The sequence below is a fragment of the Martes martes genome, assembly GCF_963455335.1.
Source record: "Martes martes genome assembly, chromosome: 17".
Lineage (NCBI taxonomy): Eukaryota > Metazoa > Chordata > Mammalia > Carnivora > Mustelidae > Martes > Martes martes.
The window spans coordinates 12,208,901-12,228,168 of record NC_137905.1 but is presented as its reverse complement, the minus strand read 5'-3'; the positions used below and the strand labels follow the sequence as shown (position 1 = coordinate 12,228,168).

Below are 19,268 nucleotides of genomic sequence, written 5' to 3'. Positions count from 1 at the left end.
TTGGCCAGGTTGCCGCCCCAGCCCAATGGCCGTGCTTGGGGGGGGAGCTGCTTAAGGTGGCACGGCCTTAAGGTGGCCCTGCCAGCCCTTGGTGAGTCAGGCGTTCACCCCGTAGGCGTGTGTCAGTACTCCCAAAGAGGTGAGGGTTACCTAACACAAAGGGAAACAGGCTAGCGGCCTCTCTCTGGCTTAAGGCTCTGTGGTGGCTTCCCTTGGTCTTTAAAATAAAGGCAGCCTCCTTACCATGGACTTAAAGGTCCCTATGGTCCCTGCTCTCCTCGACATCTACCCACTTTTTTCCAGTCTCCTCTTTGGCATCTGAGTTCCAGTTTCCCTTTGGGTTCCTGTATCCCCTGAGCTCCAGCCCAGCTCAGGGCCTTGGCACACACCCTTTGTCTCTCTTACCCTGCAAGTCTCAGGACTATGGGGAGGGAAGTGCACGGAGGCAGAGGTGGGGAGGGAGTAGGGCAGTGAGGCAAGCCCGGAAGTCTCCCTGGAAGAGGGGAGATCTAAGTAGGCACTACTATAGTTCAACAGCTAAGTGAAGGGAAAGGAGGGTGTCCTTTCATCTCCACTGTTCCACTGGGTGGATTTCAGAACCACCCTGCAGAGATGTGGCTGCCGCTCCTGAAGCTCTTCCAAGCTCCGTTTTCCTTCCACAGCAAATTTGGAGACGCATGTTGGTAACATTACTAAGATAAAGCTATTCCCAGCTTTGTTTTTCTTCTCAATTGAATCACGAATACAAACTCCTACTTGGGTCCTTCTCCCCAGCCACGTTTGAATGAATTCACATTTCCACTCCCAGTGTGTTGCTTAACTGGCTTGTCTCAAAAAAACGTCTCTTTTACAGTTGGCTAGTTCAAATCAAGATCCTGTGAAAGTCCACACAGTGCATTTGGTTAACATGTCTCATAAATCTGTTTTCTTCTCTAGCAGTTTCCCTCCCCCCATACCTTTTTTCCATGCCATTTATTTGTTAAAGAAACTGGGTCTCTTGTGCAGAATTTTGTACCTTCTGTTTATGGATGATTGCATCCATGTGGTATTGTTTGATATCTTCCTCTGGTCCCTGAATTTCTTGTAAATTGTTAGATCAAGGTGTGGCGCTGTCCAGTACAACTTCCTGTTAACTTTTGGAAATATTCAGTGTCTGTGCTTCCATTAGCCACAGATAGCTAATGGTACTGGAGGTATCTGTGGTTGGAGGAGAGACGCCAGGGAGAGATTGTGGCAAACCCTAAAAGAAGAACTGCAATGCAGATCCCTAAGGTTTGGAAGCAGGGTCATGACATTTGCAACAGAGGCTATATATACCATTCAAAAAAGTGCCCCTGGCCCATTACCAGGTCCTGGTTACGATGGTGAGTGTGACCACATCAGGTAGCCACATGGCCGGAGCTGCACATCAAACAACCCATCATTAGACAAAATAGTAATAGACAAAATTGGGCACAACCAGGGTCAGAGGGCAAACTAAACGTCACAGGTCAGTGGCTCGGATCCCCAGGTCACCCACCATCACCTGGCCAGCACCTTTCCTTCAGCTCACACCTTTATGGCCATAAGGGGAACATTTATGACCAGCTGATAGAAGGAAAAGTTCAAGCTCAGTTCACGAATGGCTCAGGATGAGGGTGTGAGCCAACAGACTGTTGCTACACTAGGGCTCCAATAAGGGGTACTGGAAGTCCCTCCAGTTGGCAGAGCTCCAGGTCTCACACCTAATCATCCCCTTTTGTAAAAAGAAAAATGGCCCCATAGAAGAATAAGTATAGGCTCCTGAGCAATGGTGAATGGCTTGACTGTATGGTCAAGGTCCTATGAAGGAGAAAGATTGGAAAATCAGGGTCCAAGAGGTTTGGAGAAGAGGCATGTAGATGGATCTCTAGGAGTAAGGGCAAAGTGGGATCTCTTTAGCACAGGTATCACACGTAAATGCCCACCAGCCAGTATCTGCCACGGAAGAGACCAAGCGAAGCAGATAGCATGATTCTGCCAGTTATCATTGGCCAATGATATCAGTGGTCCATGACCACTCCAGTCCTGGCACAATGGTAGCAGGGATAGAGGCTAATAATGGATCCACCAGCGTGGAACCCACTCACTAAGGCTGATCTGGCTACTGCCACTGCTGGGCGTTCACCCTATTGCCACATTGAATCCCCCACATAGTACCATTCCTCAAGGAGACCAACCAGCCATTTGGTCACAAGTCAGTTACAATGGACTGCTTCCACTCTGAAAGGGGAGCAATTTATGTGGGCTGAGATCAACACAACACATGTTATGTGTTTGGGTTTGCCTCTCCTGCCTCCATGGCCTCAGCCAACCCTACTGTCTGGGGGTTCACAGAATATTTGATCCACCAACACAGTATACCACATAACATCGCCTAAAGCCGAAAAACCCACTTTTTTTTTGTTCAGTTCAGAGGCCATTGACCTTACAGTACAGCAGCGGAATGGCCTTTGGGAGGTACAACTAAGACAGCAGCTTGGAGATACATCCACTCCACTGCAGTGCCAGAAGAGGAAGAGATTTTCTTTTTTTTTTTTTTTTTAAGATTTTATTTATTTATTTGACAGACAGAGATCACAAGTAGGTAGAGAGGCATGCAGAGAGAAAGGAAGGGAAGCAGGCTCCCTGAGAGCCTGATGCGGGGCTCGATCCCAGGACCCCGGGATCATGACCTGAGCCGAAGGCAGAGGCCCCAACCCACTGAGCCACCCAGGCGCCCCTATAACTAACAGATAAAAGGTGAGTATCAAAATGACTTTTAACTTTTCATTTTGAAATAATTTTAGACTTCGAGAAAAATTGCAAAATTAGTACAGGGAGTTCCTATATACCCTTAACTTGGTTTTCACTAGTGTTTACATTATATATAACCATAGGGCAGCTGTCAAAACTAAGAACAAGTAAAATATTCATCAATATAATTAAAGAATTGGTGCAAATTTGGTTTCACCAGCTCTTCCAACGAAGTCCTCTTTTTTGGGGGTGGGGGAGAGGAGTTGTTTGGTCCAGGATCTAATCCATCATCTCATTCTGCCATTAGTTGTATTGTCTCCTACAGTCTGTTGCAATTCTTTAGTCTTTTCTTGTCTTTCTGACCTTGACATCTTGAGGAGTACTTGTCAGTTACTTTAGTGAATGTTCTTCAGTTTGGATTGTCTGTTGTTTTCTCATGAGTATATTGAGGTCATGTGTTTCTGGCAAGGATGCCACAGAAGGGCAGTGCCCTTCTCAATATATCATATCAGCGGTTTCAGATGTCAGTATGTCTTATTAGCAGTGACGTCTACTTTGAACACTTGGTTTAGGTCATGTCTGTGGGGTTTCTGCACTGTGAAATATTAGCAGTGATGTTTACTTTGAACACTTGGTTTAGGTCATGTCTGTGGGGTTTCTGCACTGTGAACGTTTTTCTCTTTTTAATTAGCAAATATTTGGGATAGATACTTGAAGACTGTACCAATATCCTGTTTCATCTCACTTTCATCCACCATTCTTAGCTTCTACTGGTGGATCTTGCCTGCAGTCATTGTTATTGTGGTATTATGTTCTATTGTGGTACTATGTTCTAATGGTGATTTTCTACTTCTCTTATTCCCTCGGTATTAGTTGATTAGAATTACTCTCTAAGGAAGAGCCATCCTTCTGCCTCATTTATTTATTTACCTACTCAATTATTTATATATTACCAATATGGACTGATGAATACTTATTTTATTCCACAGGTTATAATCTAATACTGTTATTATTTTATTGCTCAGTCAGTTCTGGCTTTGGCCACTGGAGACCTCTGTCATACGGATTTCTCTGCCCTCTAGACACCCACAGCTTTTTTTGAGCACTGCCTTACCTTCTAGTACTGTAAGATGCTCCAGGCTCATCTTGTCTTCCCCCTTCTCACACCAGTAACCAACCACTTTTCCAAGGACTTCTGGCTCCTTTTAGTGGGGAATAATATTTAGAACTCGAGATTTGCTTGTTAGATGTGCTCCTAAACTGAACAATAAGAAAACAAAAAACGTGTTTAAAAAATGTGCAAAAGATCTGAACACTTCACCAAAGAAAACATACAGGTGGAAAATAAGCATATGAAAAGATGCTCAACATCACCTGTCATCACAGAATTACAAGTCAAAACAAGACATCACTATGCACCAATTAGAATGATGAAAATTAAAAAATAAAAAAACTGACATCAAACGCTGACAAGGACACAGAGCAACAGGAATTCTCATTCACTGCTGGTGGGAAAGCAAAATGGTACAGTCACTTTGGAAGATAGTTTGACAGCTTCTTACAAAGAAATGCCATAGTCTTACCATATGATCTAGCGATCACGTTCCTAAGTACTTATCCAATTGAGCTGAAAACATATGTCTCTACAAAAGTCTGCACGTGAATGTTTACAGCAGCTTTATTCAAAATCTCCATAAACTCCAAATCTCCAAGATGTCCATCCAAAGGTGAATGGGTAAGCTGACCATAGTGCATTAAAACAAGAGAATACTTAGCTCCAAAAAGTCACAAAAAGACATGGAGGAATCTTAAATGCATCGTGCCAAGTGAAAGAAATCAGTCTGAAAAAAGCCACATGCTATATAATTCCAACCATGTGACATTCTGGAAAAGATAAAACTAGGCAGGCAGTAAAAAGACCGGTGGTTTCCAGGGACTAGAGTTGCAAGGGAGGAATACATGAACTATAGGGGATTTTTAGGGTGGTAGAACTATTCTGTATGACTTGGTAATGGTGGGTACATGACCTTATGCAGTGTTCAAAACCTACAGAATTTTACAACACCAAGAGTGAACCTTACTGCAAACAAATTAAAAAAAAAATCATTTAGGGGGTTGGAAGATCCCAGCAAAGAATGCAGGCTGTGACAAGAGGATCTAACTATAGCTTTCTAAATGTATGAAGCAAACTCACGGAAGGAGGTGGGGGAAAGTAGTGCTGACGCAAGGAACTTTGGGAATGGAGTGTATAAGACTAAAGGCAAAAGGAACTACCCATGTACCTAGTCAGTACCACAGGGGTACGAATTAACAGTTCTGATACAACCATACATATATGCTGGATTGATTGAATAAATTAATAAATGGGGAGAAGCAACAAGCTCCCCAGGCAGAAGAATTCCAAATAAGTTATGTAGATACTCAACCCTAAAGATAGGGAGCATAACTTCCCACTCTAAAAATGTGGACTGTTCATAGTGACTTCCTTGCCAAGAGTAAAGTATGGAAAGGGGAAAGGAAAAGAGTCACTTTGCAGTGGGGAGCTCTAACAAACACTACGTGGCCAACGTCAACACCAACAGTCATAAATCATGTTGATAACATGGGTTCAAGAGTATCCTCCCAAAATTCATGTCCTTCCCAAAACCTCAGAATTTGACTCTATTTGGAAATTGGGTCATTGTAGTTGTAATTAGTTAAGATGGGGTGATTCTGGGGTGCCTGGGTGGCTCAGTGGGTTAAGCCTCTGCCTTCAGCTCAGGTCATGATCTCGGGGTCCTGGGATTGAGCCCCGCATCAGGCTCTCTGCTCAGTAGAGAACTCACTTTCCTGCCTCTCTCTCTCTGCCTGCCTCTCTGCATACTTGTGATCTGTCAAATAAATAAATAAAATTAAAAAAAAAAGAAAAGAAAGATGGGGTGATTCTGGAGTAGGGTTGGCCCTTAATTCAAGATGACTTGTCCCTTTGTAAGAAGAGGAGAAGAGACATAGGGACAAGAGCTGAGAATATCGTGTGACAAAGGAGGCAGGGACAGACATGCTACACCAGGAGCCAAGGAAGCTAGGAAAACCAGTGGAAGCTACAGAGAAGCAAAGAAGGATTTTTCTGTGGTTTTCAGATGTGGGATGGCCTTGCCAACACCTTGATCTCAGACCTCCGGGCTCCAGAACCAGGAAAGAACAAATTTATGTTGCTTTAAGCCAGTTTGTGGTACTTGGTTATGACAGCCCTAGGAAATTGATACAGTACCCTTGACATGATATTATGAAAATGGTCCTTTATCTTTCCTCCCCAGAACCCATAACTCCTGTCTAATCAGGAGAAAAACATCAAACAAATGCCAAACATCCTACAAAAGTCCTGACTAGAACTCAAAACTGTCAAGACCTCAAAACTGACTAGAACTCAAAACTGTCAACATCATCAAAAACAAGGAAAGTCAGAGAAACAGTCACAGCCAAGAAGGGCCTATCCCTTAAGCCACTAGAGCTGCTGAAACCATTAACAACATGTGTTTCTCATAGTTCTGGAGACCAGGAAGTCCGAGCTTTAGTTTTTCCATTTGTAAAGAAGTATTTGGACCAAAGAGACCCCACAATCCATTCTGTTTCTGGATCTACTCATAAAAAATGGGACTCTTTGATTCAACTGCTTACTTTTGTAATAATACTTGGCCCAGTAGTACTCATACCCATGTCTTTTTTTTTTTTTTTTTTTTTTTTAAGATTTATTTGAGAGAGGGAGTAGTGAGAGAACAGGAGCATGAATGGTGGAGGGAGAGGAAGAAGCAGGCTCCCGCTGAGCAGGGACCCCATTGTGGAGCCCCATCCCAGGACCCTGAGCCAAAGGCACAAACTTAAACCAACTGAGCCACCCAGGCACCCCTACCCATGTCTTTCTGATCCATATGAAATTATCTCTAAATCCTCTACAAAAATAATGCATCCAGTACTAAAACTTATTCAAAATGACTATGATTTTGTTTTTTCACTTTACAAACTATTCTTCATTCTGTTTTGTTTTTTTAGTTTTTGTTTTTTTTAATTTAAATTCGATCAGCCAACATCTAGTACATCATTAGTTTCCCATGTAGAGTTCAAAAATTCATCAGTTGCGTATAACACAGAATGATGATTACTTTTTTAAAAAGATTTTATTTATCTATTTGACAGAGAGAGACACAGTGAGAGTGGGAACACAAGCATGGGGAGTGGGAGAAGCAGGCTTCCCGCTGAGCAGGGGCGCTCAGTCCCAGGACCCTGGGACCATGATCTGAGCCGAAGGCAGATGCTTAACGACTGAGCCACCCAGGCATCCCTGAGGATGACTTTTTTGCAGAGCCAAGATTTGGCCAGCAGGAGAAACAAGCTAAGGGGGCAGCTCCTCTTCTGGCATGGGTACCGCTTGTTCCCCTCTGGTGACAATGAAATGTTGGGTGGTGCTGGTAGCCGCCCCCTGAGGCAAGAGGCAGCCTGCACAGGCAGCACCTGGTACCCTCAGGTGGACAGGACTACAAAATTGGATGATCTTGGTCATGGCTGCATTTCAAGCATCATAAGTTCCTGCTCCTGTCATTCTTTTTTTTTTTTTTAAGATTTTATTTATTTATTTGACAGAGAGAAAGAGATCACAAGTAGGCAGAGAGGCAGGCAGAAAGAGAGGGGGAAGCAGGTTCCCCGCTGAGCAGAGAGAGGCTGATGCGGGGCTCTATCCCAGGATCCTGAAATCATGACCTGAGCCGAAGGCAGAGGCTTAACCCACTGAGCCACCCAGGCGCCCCATCTTTTTCATTCCTCATCTATCCCAAGCATAGTACTGGAAAAACAGAAATGAAACAGTCCCTGTATCCCCAGGGAATCCTTGGATAAAACCTTTCTAAGCCGTTGGCCATGTGAGAATCCTTCACTTACCAGGGAGAAAGATAGAATTGTCAGATGCTCAGCAAGATAACTGGATTTTGCAAGGTTCAAGCTGTTCCATTTATGTTTAATTTACATTTAAAAATGAAGGAACAAAAGCATGAGGTGTTTATTTCGCTCGGATTTGGGAGAATTTTTTGTGAGCTTCCTACTTTGTAATTTTGCAGGGAGAGAAAAAGAGATTGAAGGCCATTTCTCAGAGCCCCCAGACGAGGAAGGAGAAGCTGTGATCAGGTATCATTCCCTTCCATCATCTCAGGTATGAAAGAGGGAAGCAGGTTGGCTTGCTGGGAGGAATGGAAACCAGGTGGAGTGGTGTTGTCAGACACCGGGAATAACCAAGGGCATCTCCCACTAGGGGTCTGCTGATAGAGTCTTGGAATTATGATTACGGAGCCTCATACCTGATTGCAGAGTCTTGGCTCAAACCTCACCTGCTCAGTAAAGCCTTCCCTAACCACTCTGTTCCAAAATGCACCCCACCACAGCACTTCTGATAGGTCCTCCTTAGTGGTGAATGCCACCTGACTCGCTGTATATTTTGCTTTTTGTTTATTACCTGGCCCCCAACAGGAATGTAAGCTCACAAGGGGAGGGAGTGTTGCGTGTCGCTCACAGCTGTGTCTTCACGGGTGCCTGATAAACCTTGATTGCAGGAATGCTGAATCGAGGGGTAGAAAATAAAGACACCTGGTGGAAAAACCGACCCTGTCACTATCTTTTTTTTAAATTTTATTTTTAAAAGATTTTATTTATTTATTTGACAGAGAGAGCGAGAGAGGGAACACAGGCAGCAGCAGAGGCAGAAGAAGAAGCAGGCTCCCGGCTGAGCAGAGAGCCCACATGGGATTCAACGCCAGGACCCTAAGATCATGACCTGAGCCAAAGGCAGATGCTTAACGACAGAGCCACCCAGGTGCCCTTGTCACTGAATATCTTAGAAAAAGAATCATTTTTAGACCTGGCAAGGAGTAGGGAATTGCTATTAATATGTGGCCAAAAATTCTTCCTAAACATTGACCTTCTCAAGTTCGGAGTCCAGATAAAGGAACAGAAAGTTGTTAATTAAAATTTAACATGATCAGGAAAATCCAAAAGTGGAAATTCTTCAGGAGAAACAACACTGTGTTTTCAAAATATAAATGGCAAAGAAAGAAAAGATATGGATGGAGAACCTACGATATGGAGTCATTTGGATCTTGAGTTATAAAAACTTTAAGAAATATATGATGTTTTTTAAAAGAATTGGGAAAAATGAGAGCACCTGGATGGCTCAGCTGGTTAAACATCAGCCTTCCGCTCAGATCATGATCCCGGGGGCCTGGGATGGAGTCCTGCAGCGGGTTCCCTGCTCAGCGGGAGTCTGCCTCTCTCTCCCTCTGCCCCTCCCTGCTGCTTGTGGGCTCTCTCTCGAATAAATACAAAAAATCTTAAAAAAAAAAAAAAGAATTTGGAAATATGAACAGCAACTGGATATTTGAATACCACTAAGGAAACGATGTTAATTTTTTTAGGTGTGATAATGGCACATAAAGATTGTGCTGTTAATTTAGTCTGTAGACTCCTGGGGTTCCCAGGATACTCGCAGGAAATCCAGGAGGTCAAGATTATTTTGATAATAATACTTAGACATTACTTTCTTGCAAAAGCAGTTGGAGGGGAGGGAGGCTTTCCGGGGCCACCGCAGGATTCCAGAGAGTGGCACCCCACTGAACTAGCCCTCGTTAAATTCTGTGCTCTCCCGTAATTCTAGAGAAGGAATGCTTGGTTTGCTTAAGAATGACCTTAATGGAGCAGTAAACATTATTAATTGTAGCATGTCTTGTTTTTCTATTTGTTTTTAAGATTTTATTCATTTATTTGAGAGAGCACAAGCAGGGGGAGCGGCAGGCAGAGGGAGAGGGAGAAGCAGACTCCCCGAGGAGCAAGGAGCCCCACGTGAGACTTAGTCGCAGGACCCCGGGAACCAGGGAACCACGACCTGAGCCAAAGGCAGGCACTTAACAACTGAGCCACCCAGGTGCCCCGAATGTGTGTTTTTAATACTCTGATGAAACAAGAAGAACGCACAAGTATTCTGTCCCAGGCAGGGGCCGGATGATTGTCTCCAGGAAAATCACTCCTGCAGTCCTTTGAATGGTGAGCTGAACGGGCTGCTTTTCTCATGGAACACCATTTTTACTGGATTGGCTGACAGTCAAACGAAGCCTGAGTGTTTGGCAGACATTTTCTCAGAAATGAATGAAGTGAGCTGAGCTGTCACTTCAAGGAAAACAACTGACTCTATTTGTTGCCCGATGATAAAATGAGCTTTCAAGTGAAGATCAGAGTTTTGGCAAAGACTTGTATCTGCTTCCGAATACTTAAAGCTTTTCTGATGAGACCGGTGGTGATATTATTGCTGTCCTTTGACACTACGTAATGAAATCTATTAACACTTGAAAGAGCTTCATGACTCAGTGAGCCAGTTATTTTTCAAAGGCTCGTTTTCTCTCTCTCAAATAAAACAATAAAATCTTTCAAAAATAAATAAATAAATAGCTTATTTATTTATTTATTTATTTGAGAGAGAGAGAGAGGGAGAGAAAGCACACGCGGTGGGGGGGAGGGTCAGAGAGAAGGGGAGGAGCAGACTCCCCGCTGAGCACGAAGCCCAATGCTGGGCTTGGTCCCAGGGCCCCAGGATCACTACCTGGAGGGGAAGGCAGACTCTTAATCAACTGAGCCACCCAGGGCCCCCAATGGATTTTAATATAACAGAGTACAAAAGTTCATTGATACACAATGTGGCAACACATGGATGCCTTCGTTGGCTGAGCAGTTGGTTGAATAGTTGCTTCCAGCTGAGGTCATAACTCCAGGGTCCTGGGATCAAGTCCAGCATCGGGCTCCTTGCTCAGCAGGGAGCCTGCTTGTGCGCTCGCTCGCTCTCTCTGACAAATAAATAAAACCTTTTTTTAAAAAAGCACAAATAAAAATGCAATGTGTTTTCCAAAAAACATTCTCTACACTTGTCCTTTATTCCTAAGAGGAAATTAATAGAAAATAATGTGGTTTTGAATTTTTCAAGCTCTTCAGAAACAGTCCACACTACACAGTATTCTGTGTTGTTAAGCATAAGGCATGGGAGAAATTATTTTGTGTGTGCATATGGGGGATGGTATTCTTCCCTTTTTGTATATTCCAGTATTCTCTTCAAAATACACCCAAAAGTTTTTCATTATTTTGTGTAATACATGTTTATATCTATTGGCTATTAGTCTTTTTATTTTATTTTAAAGATTTTATTTATTTATTTGACAGACAGAGATCACAAGTAGGCAGAGAAGCAGGCAGAGAAAGAGGAGGAAGCAGGCTCCCCGCCAAGCAGAGAGCCCGACGAGGGGCTCGATCCCAGGACCCTGGGATCATGACCTGAGCCAAAGGCAGAGGCTTTAAACCACTGAGCCACCCAGGCACCCCTATTTTATTTTTTTTAAAGATTTTATTTTTATTTATTTGTCAGAGGGAGAGAGAGTGAGAGCGCACAGGCAGAGTGGCAGACAGAGGCAGAGGGAGAAGCAGGCTCCCCGCCGAGCAAGGAGCCCGATGAGGGACTCGATCCCAGGACACTGGGATCATGACCTAGCAAAAGGCAGCCGCTTAACTGACTAAGCCACCCAGGCGTCCCGTCTCTCTCTCTCTTTTTTTAAGATTTTATTTATTTATTTGACAAATCACAAGTAGGCAGAGAGGCAGGCAGAGAGAGAGGTAGAAGCAGGCTCCCCGCTGAGCAGAGAGCCCGATTCGGGGCTCCATCCCAGGACCCTTGGATCATGACCTGAGTCGAAGGCAGAGACTTTAACCCACTGAGCCACCCAGGCGCCCCACCCAGTTTATTTTTTTAAATTCTGATAAAATATATGTAACATGGGGCGCCTGGGTGGCTCAGTGGGTTAAAGCCTCTGTCTTCCGCTCAGGTCATGATGCCGGGGTCCTGGGATCGAGCCCCGCATCAGGCTCTCTGCTCAGCGGGGAGCCTGCTTCCTCCTCCCTCCCTCTCTCTCTCTCTCTCTCTCTCTGGCTGACTCTCTGCCTACTTGTGATCTCCATCTGTCAAATAAATAAATAAAATCTTTAAAAAATAAAATATACATAACATGAAATTTACCATTTTAACCATTTCAAGCATACAATTCAGTGGCAAACATATTCACAATGTTGTATAGCCACCAGCATTATCTCTTTTTTTTTTTTTTAAGATTATTTATTTATTGAGAGAGAGAGTGTGAGCAGGGCTGGAGGGGCAGAGGGAGAGAGAGAGAAGTTCAAGCAGGCTCTGTGCCACCAAGCACGACCCGGAGATCATAACCTGAGTGGAAATCCTGAGTCAGGCGCTCAACCGACAGCCACCCAAGCACCCCATCACTATCTCTTTTCAGAACTTTTTCATTATCCCACACATTGTCCCCAAGCCTCCCTTCCTCTAGGCCTTGGTAATCTCTATTCTACTTTCTCTAAGAATTTACTAGTCTAGATACTTACTGTAAGTGGAATTACACAATATTGGCTTAAGTCACTTAGCATATCTTTAGTGTTCAGCCATGTTGCACCATGGGTCAGAATTTCATTCTTTTTTTGGCTGAATGATATTGCATCATACATATATACCACATTGATTTATCCATTCTTTTGTTGGTGGGCACTTGGGGTCTTCCTACTGTTTGCCTATTGTGAATACTGCCACTATGAATATTGATGTACAAGTACCTTTTTGAAATCATATATTGTTTTAATTAAAAGCTAATTGCTACCACTACACACCTATTAGAATGGCCAAAATCCACAACAGTGACAATACCAAATGCTGACAAGGATGTGGAGCAAAGTGAATTCTCATTCACTGCTCGTGGGAATGAAAAATGGTACAGCCACTTTGAAAGACACTTTGACAGTTTCTTACAAAATGAAACAAACTCCTCCCATATGAGCTAGCAATTATACTTCTTAGTGCTTACCCAAATAAGTTATTTTATTTCCACACAACCCCCTGCACATGAATGTTTATAGCAGCTTTATTTGTAATTTTCAAAACTTAGAAGCAATTTGGGACACCTGGGTGGCTTAAAACAAAACAAGACAAAACAAAACTTTAAAAAAATGAACTACCAAGCCTTGAAAAGATATACAGGAACTTCTAATGCATATTTCTAAGTGCAAGAAGCTAATCTGAAAAGGCTACATTCTATATGATTCCAACTATACTAAACTATGCACATGTAAATATCAGGGCTTTCCAGGGGTCCAGGGAGAAGGAGGAAGGGAAGACTAGGAGGAACACAGGGGATGAAAAACTATTCCGTATGATATTATAGTGGTGGATAGATGTCATTATGTATAACACTTTATATATACATATCAATCTATAGAATGTACAACATGAAGAGTGAATCCTAAAGTAAACAACATGAAGAGTGAAACTGCGTCAATGGACATTTCATTATAACAAACTTACCACTGTGGTTAGGGGATGTTGATAGTGGAGGAGACTATGCAGGTTCAGGGGCAAGTGGTGTACAGAAACTCTCTGTACTTTCTCCTCAAATTTTGCTGTGAACATAAATCTGCCCTAAAAAATAAAGACGCTAGTTGCAGCCTGTGATATCTTTATGGCCAATTTTTTTTTCTTTTTTTGCTTAAAAAAAAAAAAGATTTTATTTTTAAGTAATCTCTGCACCCAACGTGGGGCTCAAACCCATAACCCCGAGATCAAGAGTTACATGCTCCATGGACTGAGCCAGCTAGGCGCCCCTGGCCAATTTTATTTTTTAAAAATCACGAAGGTATGAATTTAATGTTACACACGGCTATCTTTGAAAAATTATAGATGATATTTATTTAATACATATTTTCTAATTAGTTACCATAGATTACCTATGTAATCTTTAAAAGCCAGGTTTTTATATTTTTGGGGAGGTGGTGGTTGTAATTCATAACCCTTTCTGCGGGAAATGAACAGTTCAGGCGGGGAATTATCGCCTCCGCCAGAGATTATCTCCATCAGGCTCAAGCCACCCGCCAAACTAGAAAGCTTCTTTAGGAATCCCTACAGCGGCACGCCCAAAGACTTATGGGAAATGTAGTCCCGGAATTTGATAAACCACCCCTCAGAGGACCCTGGGACGGCGAGCAGCCCTTGCATCTGCGCATGTGCAATGCTGCGAGCGCGCCGGTGGCTGCCCTTCCCCCACCTCCTGCCGCGAGTGGGTGACAGGGCCCCGGTCTCCGCGCGTCTTTGCCGACTCGCTCCCTGACCCGGCTAGGCACTGAGCCACAAGTGGAGGCTGTGCCCCTCCAGGTATGAGGGGGGCTCCCACGCAGCTCTGCGAGGCCTGGGGGCTGAGGGGAAGGAGTTGAGGGATGGGCTCCTGTCCGCGCGGGGTGGGAGCCCAAACTTCCGCGACTCGAAGGCGGCGACGACCCTCGGGGCGGCGTCGGGGGCCGCTTGGCGTTGTTCTCGGCGCGGGGCTGGCGGGACCCGCCTGGCCGGACGTGCGGGGGCGGAGACGGCGGCTGGAGGGGCGGCGGCGAGGGCTCTGCTTCCTCCCTTTGTCAATAGAAGCGCCGCCGACCGGCCGCAAGAGTCTCCTGCCGCGCGGGAGCGAGTCCGGAAGCTCGCGCGGGTGCGCGCGTGACCAGGCCCCGGGGGCGCGGGGCGAGGCTGGGGGCGGGGCCGGACACACCTGGCGGCGCCGGGAAGGCGCGTGAGGCGTGCCGGAGCCTCGCCAGGTGCAGGGAGGAATGAAAGCCCCGGCAAGTTACTTGAGGCACACGGGGTTCCTAATAAGAGCTCTGACCTCTTAGGAAAAGCCTTTTCAGCCAAATCATCCTCTGATCCTTACACCTGGCCTGCGACGCCGCTAGTATCTCAGTTGCAACCGGAGGAAAAAGAGGCTCAGATGGGTGGAAAACCCGAGATCATACAGACAGCCAGTACTTTGTGTAAATGGCACGTGTTTTTTTCATTTGCCTTTTGATTTCGCTCGCTGATAGTTTTGCCATGCAGGCGTTTTGAATTTCTCTGTTGTTGAATTTACTGCTGTTCCCTTGTATGACGTCCAGAAACCTTCACCACTTTGAGATTATGCAGGTCGACTTATGATTCCCACTGTACTTTAGAATCAGTTGTATTTAAAAAAATCTGTCCGTACTTTTATTATTATCCAATTAATGGCTGCATGTAATGAGGAGGAATGGACTCCTTTATGATACTGGATCTTACTGTAGGCCTTCCCAGTGTTCAAGTCCTGTTTTGTTTTGTCCCCTTCAGGGCACTTGATAATTACAGTTTGTCGTTTTTCTCAGTTTTATTCTTATGTAGTATTTTATTGAAGATGTAATCATTTTTCCATTATTTCATATGTTTTCTCTTGCTTTTGTTCATATTTTCCACTGTTCTTATTTTGTATCTTGGGACTTCTCCCCTTTTTGTTTTTGCCTCCTTTATTATGGTAGCTAACGGTTATTTTTATTATTAATAACTTTAATATCTGTAGCATCTGTAGTAGTGTCTACTCCGTCATTTTTTATCTTGGCAATTGGTGTCCCTTTTTTTTTTTTTTCCACTTTTGGCCAGTTTGCCTAGAGGTTTTTCATTATTATTGATCTTTTCAAATAACCAGCTTTTTGGTTTTATTGAATTTCTCTGTTTTTCTGTTTTGAGGGTTTTTTTTTTTAATTTCTATGCTTACGTTTATTATTTCCTTTCTTATGTTTGCTTTGGGTTTAATTTCCTTTTTTTTCTGATTTCTTAAGGTGGAAGCTGAGATCATTGATGAAAATCTTTCTTCTTTTCTGATATAAATAGTGTAATGCAGTGGTTTTTTAATTTTTTTAATTTTTTAGGATTTTATATGTCAGAGAGAGAGAGAGCATAAGTAGGGAGAGCGGCAGGCAGAGGGAGAAGCAGTCTCTTTGCTGAGCAAGGAGCCCAATGCAGGACTCTGTTCTAGGACCCCAGGATTATGACTGGAGGCCAGGGCAGAGGCTTAATTGACTGAGCCACACAGATGTCCCTAAAGCAATGTTTATAGTTACAGTTAATATAGTTAATAGTTTAATGCTGTATTACTACTTCAGCTATATCCCTCAAATTTTGTTATGTTGTGCTTTCATTTCCATTCAGTTCTTTGGTTTTTCAAGCTTTTCCTTGTGACTTTTCACCCCTTGGCTATTTAGAGGTCTGTTTAATTTCCAAATATTTGGAAGGAAGGAATTTCCAGATCTCTTTCCATTAATTGATTTTTAGTTTAATTCTGTCAAGGAATATACTTTGTTACAAATTTCAGTTCTTTAAAACTTGAGGTTTGTTGGGTGCCTGGGTGGCTCAGTTGGTTGGGCAACTGCCTTCAGCCTGGGTCCCGGAATCGAGTCCCACATAGGGCTCCAGGCTCCATGGGGAGTCTGCTTCTCCCTCTGACATTCTCCCCTCTCATGCGCTCTCTCACTGTCTCTCTCCCAAATAAATAAAATCTTAAAAACAAAACAAAACAAAAAAAACCCTTGAGGTTTGTTTTCTGACCAAGTATGTGACCTGTCTTAGGAATTTTTAATATGTATTTTAATGACTATTGTGCTGTTGGTGGTAGAGTCTTCTATAAATATGAAATGGGTCAGGGTGGTTTATAGTATGGTTCAGTTCTTCTGTATCCTACTGGTTTTCTGTCAACCAATTCAGTCACTGAGAAAAGAGTATTGATGTCTCCAACTATAATTACAGATTCATCTATTTTTTCTTTCAATTCTGTCAGTTTTTGCTTCGTGTATTTTGAAGTTGGTAGGTACAATACATTTAGGATTGTTGGGTCTTCTGGTCATTTGACACGTTGATCAGGTGTTATCACATCTATCTATTGATCAGGTGGTATCTATAATCTCACTCTCTGGTAATATTATTTTGAAGCCTACTCTGATATTAATATCACTCTAGCTTTCTTTTGATTAGTGTTTACAAAGCATATCTTTTTCATACTTCTACTTTTTTTTTAAGATTTTTATTCATTCTAGAGAAAGAGGGAGAAAGAAGGATCGTGTGGGGGGGGAGGGAAGCATGGGGAGAAGGACAAGCAGACTCTGCTCAGCATGGAGCCCCATGTGGGGCTTCATCTCAGGTCCCTGAGATCGTGACCTGAGCCTAAACTAAGAGTCAGACAAAGATACTGTGTCAGTCAAGCACCCCCATCCTTTTACTTTTGATCTAGCTGTGTTTTTATGTTTCAAATTGTGTATCAACAGCACATAGTTTGGCCTTGATTTTTTTTTTTCCCCCAGTTGGACAGCCTCTGTCATTTCATTGGTGTATTTATACCAATTATCAGTGTGGTTTGATTAAAACCTACTGTCTTGCTAGTTTTTTCTACTTGTCCTATTTGGTCTTTGTTCCTGTTTTCTTCCTTTTCTACTTTTGGATTAATGGGTACTTTTATGATTTCATTTTTTTCCTCCACTATTGGCTTATTATTTATATGTCTTAAAATTTTTTTTTGTGGCTGCTCTAGAGTTTATAATGTAAATCGGAGTTAATTCACAGTGGACTTTTAAGTAATATTATACTGCTTTATGTATAAGATCATATATATATACATACATATGTATATGTATATATATATATACTCCCAATTCATCATCCCATCTTTTGTGCTATTGTCATGTATTTTGCATATGCCAGAAGCCCTCGAAACTATTTTTTTGACAAATCAGTTATCTTTTATTTATTTTTTTTTAAAGATTTTATTTATTTATTTGACAGACAGAGATCACAAGTAGGCAGAGAGGCAGGCGGAGAGAGAGAGGAGGAAGCAGGCTCCCTGCTGAGCAGAGAGCCCGATGTGGGGCTCAATCCCAGGACCCTGAGATCATGACCTGAGCCGAAGGCAGAGGCTTTAACCCACTGAGCCACCCTGGTGCCCCGACAAATCAGTTATCTTTTAGAGTGATTAAAAGTAAGAGAAAGTTTCCTTTAGAGTCATCTTTATTTTAACTACTCCCAGAGATCTTTATTTCTTTGTGTAGATCCACGTTTTTGTCTGGTTTTATCATATTCCTTCTACCTGAAGAACTGCTTTAAATATTTTGTGTAGTACAAGTCTACTGGTAATGAATTCTCTATGTTTTTGTTTGTTCAAAAAGGTTTTGATTTGTTTCTTTTTTTTTTTTTTAAGATTTTATTTATTTATTTGTCAGAGAGAGTGAGCACAGGCAGAGTGGCAGGCAGAGGCAGAGGGAGAAGCAGGCTCCCTGCTGAGCAAGGAGCCCGATATGGGACTCGATCCCAGGACACTGGGATCATGACCTGAGCTGAACGAAGGCAGCCGCTTAACCAACTGAGCCACCCAGGCATCCCTCAGTTTCATTTTTTGAAGAATATATTTGCTGGGTATAGAATACTGGGTTGATAGTTACCCCCCCCCCCCAAAGTACTTTACAGATGTCACTGCATTATCTTCTGGCTTGTATAGTTTCTGATGAAAAATTGGCTGTGACTCTTTATCTTGGTCCTCTATATAATGTGTCGGTTTTCCCCCTGGCTACTTTCAAGACTTTCTCTTTAACCTCAGTTGTCAGTGGTTTGAGTATGTTGTGTTGCATACGGTTTGGCTTGCTATTTATCCTATTTGGATAAATTATTTGAGCTTCTTGGATCTTTCGTTGGTATTATTCCCTTTTTTGGAGAATTTCTTAGTCATTATGTCTTCAAAACTTCTGTCCCATTCTCTCTTCTCCTCTTGGGATTCCAGTGACATGTTTGTTAGGCTGTTTGATACTGTACTACAGCCTTTGGATTCTCTAATTTTTCATTCTGCTTTGTCTTTGTGTTTCATTTGGGTAATTTATTTTTATTTTTTTATTTTTTATTTTATTTTTTTTAAAGATTTTATTTATTTATTTGACAGATTACAAGTAGGCAGAGAGGCAGGCAGAGAGAGAAGGGAGGAAGCAGGCCCCCAGCCGAGCAGAGAGCCCGATGTGGGGCTCGATCCCAGGACGCCGGGATCATGACCCGAGCCGAAGGCAGCGGCCTTAACCCACTGAGCCACCCAGGTGCCCCTGGGTAATTTATTTTTAAAAAGGATTTATTTATTTGGGAGAGAGAGACTGTGAATAGGGGGAAGGCAGAGGGGGAGAGAAAGAGAGAGAATCCTAAAGCAGACTCCCTGCTTTATCAAGAGTCAGGAGTCAGCCGCTCAACTGATTGAGCCACCCAAGCACCCCCTTTCTGTCCATTCCGAAGAGGCAAGGGACTATCCCAGTAGGTGGTGTTTCCCCCAGTGATGTGTAAAGCTCTATAAACAAGTCGTTGTTTGTAGGGATTGTAGGGGTTTGTAGGGGTTCCAAGGCAGGTTAGATCATTAATAACAATATCTTCCTTTTTCTCTCTTCCAGTTCTGCCTACATAGTTCCTGGGCTTCACCCAAATACTGCAAAAAATGAACAAATCCCAGGTGAGTTGATTGTTTTTCCCAACTTTATTTTTCAATGCATCTGAGGAAGTTTATAAGGACCCAGAGAATGAAATAGAAAGGAAAACATAATAGGAATGGTTGATCAATACTAGC

The 19,268-nt window shown here is 43.0% G+C and overlaps 1 protein-coding gene across 1 annotated transcript in view; it reads left to right on the top strand.

Annotated features, from left to right (window-relative positions):
- Positions 1-13,847: 13,847 nt before the first annotated feature.
- Positions 13,848-19,268, top strand: part of ZFP1 (ZFP1 zinc finger protein) — a gene marked incomplete at its 5' end in the record, with an annotated part of 29,033 nt that continues 23,612 nt past the window's right edge. The window contains 2 exons of the mRNA XM_080828326.1: positions 13,848-14,011; positions 19,096-19,154. Coding sequence (XP_080684452.1) covers positions 19,140-19,154 — 15 coding nt within the window. The remainder of the gene's footprint in view (positions 14,012-19,095; positions 19,155-19,268) is intronic.